At 39.2% G+C, this 5,000-nt stretch overlaps 1 protein-coding gene across 2 annotated transcripts in view; it reads right to left on the bottom strand.

Annotated features, from left to right (window-relative positions):
* Nucleotides 1–2,339: 2,339 nt before the first annotated feature.
* The window catches only part of LOC137974066 (uncharacterized), a 19,532-nt gene continuing 16,871 nt past the window's right edge, over nucleotides 2,340–5,000 (bottom strand). For both annotated transcript variants that reach the window (XR_011117388.1, XM_068820986.1), the window contains one exon: nucleotides 2,340–4,576. Coding sequence is in view for 1 of the 2 variants with exons in the window: in XM_068820986.1 (XP_068677087.1) it covers nucleotides 4,375–4,576 (202 nt within the window). In the remaining variant the exon portion in view is untranslated. The remainder of the gene's footprint in view (nucleotides 4,577–5,000) is intronic.

Here is a 5,000-nt window from a genome sequence, read left to right as displayed (position 1 = left end):
ATTTTTACGAGTTGTGCTGTATTTTTGGGCGAGTCAAAATACAAACAACTAGTAAAAATACTGAGCAACACTACATGCCAAAACATCTAATAAGCTATTTATTATCCAACTTTTTTGCACTAAACTTTCAACAAATGAATTGTAAACAACCGAGAACATGTGACAAATTTGTGCGTGCGGGGCAACGTCAGCAACTAAACTAGTCAAACCAGTTCTCTCCTGTACAATAACTAAGTGTACAAATAACTAACTGCACAATATCATGGAAATTTGTACTGATTTCATGTGTTCTTTGTATAATAACTAATACATTTGGATAATAAAGGTTATTATTACTCTACGTACTTTGGAAACCTCCAATGTAATGAACCTCTGAATGACCATCTCTTCCTTTAAAAGAAAGAAGTTCTTGATCCCACAACAAAACCTTGACATATAACAATGTTAGAATTTTCACGTGCCTAATGGCACATTGTTAAATCAAAGCTCTAAAATTGTTTGAATGGTAAAAAAACAATGGGATGTAATTTAAAATACTTGGAAAACCGCAACAACTATTGAGGTTCATAATGTGAGTAAAAAAGATGCCAAAAGAACCCCATGTTTTGGAGTGGCCCCAATAACTTGAGGGTCAGCAGGAATGGTGCAGTAGTGAGAGCTCTCACCTGCTACCAATGTGGCCCAGGTTAGATTCCCATACCTGGTGTCCCATGAGGGTTCAGCTTGTTGGTTCTCTACTCTGCCCTGAGAGTTTTTTCTCCCAGTAATCTGGTTTTCCCCTCCCATCAAAAACCAACCAATGATCCAACCCAAAGTAGTGCCCCAGTGCTAAATATACTTGACACGAGTTAAGGTCATCATCATCATCATCATCATCATTATTATTATTATTATTATTACTATTATCATCTGTTATTATTATTATTATTATTATTATTATTATTATTATTATTATTATTATTATTATTACTTTAATTAACCAAACAATGTTTTTCAAGTTCACCATGATTTTGGCTTGATTAGTAATCACTTATGAAGGTATTTATTTGCTTCGGTTTTAAAATGAATTTCCTCCTCCTTTTATAGAAACCATATCATCATCATTATCATCCTCACTGCCGCTCAAATAACTACGGAACCCAAAAGGCTGAGTTAGTTTTAGTGCCAGAGCAGCCTTTCGTCTTGCTCGTTTTACTTCTCTTGCCCACAGTACCTACAGTGTGTATGATGTAGTTCAATTTGCACTTTGGTACAATTTGTTTTTGAACTGGTACAGAATATATTGAACTGGTACAAACTAGTTTGAACTGGAACAATTTTAATTGTACTGGTGCAAAAACAGTGAAAATGGTTTAATGTTTGTTGAACACAAAGAACACACTTCATTGATAACAGCTGTTTGCCATTCATTTACTTAGTTCAAGAGGTTACTGAAATAAGGTTTGCTGAGCATTCAGAGCAGGACAGAAATAGCAAGACTTGTTGGAAATACTTAACAGTCTGGTTTGACCAAGGATAACATGAGTGGTTTTAAAGCACTAATTTACACAATTTAAGCCTACACTTGTTCTAGAATGGTTAGCTTTTATTTACAGTCATGATGTACTAAACATAAACATTAAGAATTTATTTTAAAGCCTGTTCATTTAGTGTATGTAGAAAAGTAGAAGAAAAGAAAGAAATGACAAGTTCTTTTTTAGACCCCCTAAAAACCACGCCCCTGTTTTTTTAACTACACCCCAAAAACAGGAAAATCCCTTTTTTAGACAGTTGATAAAAATAAACCAGTACAATTACAATTGTACCAGTTCAAACTATTTTGTACCAGTTCAATATATTCTGTACCAGTTCAGAAAAAATTGTACCAAAGGAACAAATTGTACTACAACATTTACACCATTGCAAACCGCTCTCCTTCGCGTCCACCAATCTATCTGATGGAGCTCAGTGTGTCCCAGGTACGGATTTCACAATTTTTGAAGGTCTTTTTCAGGACATCCTTGATTAAATTCCTTCTTAGGACCCCAAATGCTTTTGGATCCTGTAGATAGCAACCTCGTTCCCAGGGTCTCTCTTCCCTGCCTCCTTTGTCGTCGTCTTTCTCCTCGACGACAGAGACCCTGGGAACAAGGCTGTGTAGACGGCAAACGTTGCTCATTTATTCTAGCCATGCGTTCATACCATAATAGAACCATATGTAAGAGCCAAAAATAGAACTCTCGCCGCTAAGTCTGACTGATTTTTTTAACCTTCTTAGCTATGCAGGCTTTTCTCTGCTTGTTTCATTGCTTTTCCCAAAGACCACATGACTGCAAAAAAATCACTTCCTCGTACAAACATGGACAAAAATAACTTTATTTCCACACTAAAAGATATCCGAAGTACACAGATAAGAAAAATTTCATAAACTCCTTTGAAATCCTATACGAAGTACAGAAAATAAGAAGCTCAAGTTTTTATTACTTGGCACGAAATCTGTTTAAAATTATTTATCCTCTTGTTGATGAACTTGCCAAAGACTACTGAAGAATTTCGAGACAATGTTCCAACGATAGAGGTACATACCATTAACACAGGGATCCCGAAAAAGGATTGAACCGTCAAACAATACGCACCAAACTTTTGCAAAGTTCATGAAACTTAATTGCCACACGGCTTACCCTTCTATATTTTGAGCGTGTGCAAAATGGATCGTTTATATGTAAGCGTTCCATTTCATCATCATATCTTTCTTTACTCTCGGATCTAGAGTAGCTTCAATCGGCGTCAAAATTGTTGAGACACTCTTATCCTTTAGAGTCGATTTCAAGCTCGGCGGCGCAAATGGCCCCCTCCCCCGCACCCCTGGGACAATGTTGGGTTTTTCTGTTTTCTACGAGCCTTGCAGACAGCGGTACAACATTGATTAGGGTGGGGGAGGGAGGGGTATCCCGGAAACGTACTTTCTGGACAAGTTTTCTTTGCAAACAATGAATGTGTCGTTGCCAGTGTGCTCTGTTGGCAACTGTCTCAACTAATTTTGTCGCCGATTGTTGGTGTAGCTAATATCTCCAAGGAGCATTTACCCTCCCAACCATGATATAGAGGACAGATCACAACACCAGGAACGCCATGCCCTACTTTTTGCGAATAGTGTGTGGGTTCTTTTAAGTCACACGAGGTTATGAACACCCAAGGGTCGTCTGTGAGAGGGGGCCTACGGTCTATAGACCTTACCCGAGAAGACTAGAGAGTCTAACCATTTGCAGATTTCATTACAAAGGCAGCATTTTCTCCTCAGTTATTTAAAGACTCTGAGTGTTGGTCCACCCGGAGCCAACCGGTCGGTGTTCCCCTGGACGATTCGTGTAAATGATACTGATGTATCCAATATAATGAATAGCTGCTGTATTAGTTACAGCTTCCTTGAGGTACAACACTCTCCAGCTGTCAGCCGAGTAAATGGTTTGATTGAGGTTGCAAGACATCGGCGATTATTGCCGACGACAAGACTCCACATGACTGACTACTCGACAGACTGAGATACGAAAGAGAGTCAATTTACATAATCTAAATTTCAACTTGTATTACATGCTTTGTTGGAGAATGCCTGCGAAATCTAATTATCTTATACTGCTAGAGCTTACAAGTCATAAAATTTCTCCCTAAAAAACTCTTAATACACTTTAATAGTGCAATGAGCCGTGAGGAAATGCTAAGCATACTCTCGATTGGTTTACTGGAGCTTCTTCCCAACAACAGCATTGCATTCATACTGGGAGACCTAAAATAGCACAATTTAAACAGATTTGGGTGTTAAGTAAGATCATACACAAAACTAAGTGTCTCATCTCATTTTTGAGTATCCATTCTAGTCACGACCTAACATAAGGTGCCTGGTTAGTTCCTCCGCCAAACTACTACTTCCAAATTTATACTCTATTCTGGTGTGAACGTTTATCCCTAGTTGTATTCATTGATTACAGCGGTTCAATCCTACTTTGAAATCTTGTCAAAATATTCACCAACATTTACTAAAGTAAATACGTTCCACAACTACAGCCAGTAAGAGTGAATTAGCTAATTCACTTTAGTATCACCCGACTAGTGGACTAATGCAAATCCTGCATTTTGATTGGCTACGCTACTAGAGGACTATTAGTAATAGTCCTCGAGTAGCGAAAAGCGTGACGCTTTCTTTCGTTTTATTCCCAAATAAATATTCCTTCAACTTGCATTTGCTAGCTTTGTCGAAGCTTTGTTATTGCCTTTTCTGTCCGACTAGTTGGGTGATACTAAAACAATTAGACCCTTCGCCCTCAAGGGCCACGAGTCCATAGCCCATTCGGCTTCGCATCATGGGCTATTGACCTGTAGCCCTGGCGGGCTACGGGTCTAATCTTTAGGTAGCCAGACAAAAGACGTGTTCCATCCTTCCTTTAAAGTTTCTTCAGCGGACAAAATGGTGTCCTCAAGCCATCCACCAAAATTGTAGAAGGCTTTTCCAACCAAGAACACTTCGTTTCCGCGAAGCGGCCTTTTAGCCCAACCACGGATTTCTGCGCGGGTGAATTCTGCACCAGGCTTTTGGAAATACCTGCAAATAGTTTATTTAATCAATGTGGTTGCATTCGTGTTGCAATCGATCAAATTACTTTGAGTGACCAAAAAGGTGTAATTTATTGCCTTCTCCAATGGTCCAATTCTGCTAACTCAATTTAAATCTTTTGGGAATAAAACGTTTTGTTCCAAGTAAGCTAAAGGTAGAGTCTCTGTTACGAGCCTAAGAAGGCCCATCAGGCCGGCGCTTATCTCCGGTTTTCGTACCATGAAGAGACTAGGAGTATTTCTACTCACCCCTGGATGGGATGCTAGTCCATCGCAGGATTACCCCAGCATTAGATTCACCGGTACCCATTTATACACTTGGGTGGAGAGAGGCACCGTAATCTTGAGTAAAGTGTCTTGCCCAAGAACACAAAACAATGCCCACGGCCAGGACCAGAACCCGGAACACGCGA

Source organism: Montipora foliosa, chromosome 10, assembly GCF_036669935.1.
Source record: "Montipora foliosa isolate CH-2021 chromosome 10, ASM3666993v2, whole genome shotgun sequence".
NCBI classification, from domain to species: Eukaryota; Metazoa; Cnidaria; class Anthozoa; order Scleractinia; family Acroporidae; genus Montipora; species Montipora foliosa.
This window is presented reverse-complemented; position numbering and strand designations above follow the sequence as displayed.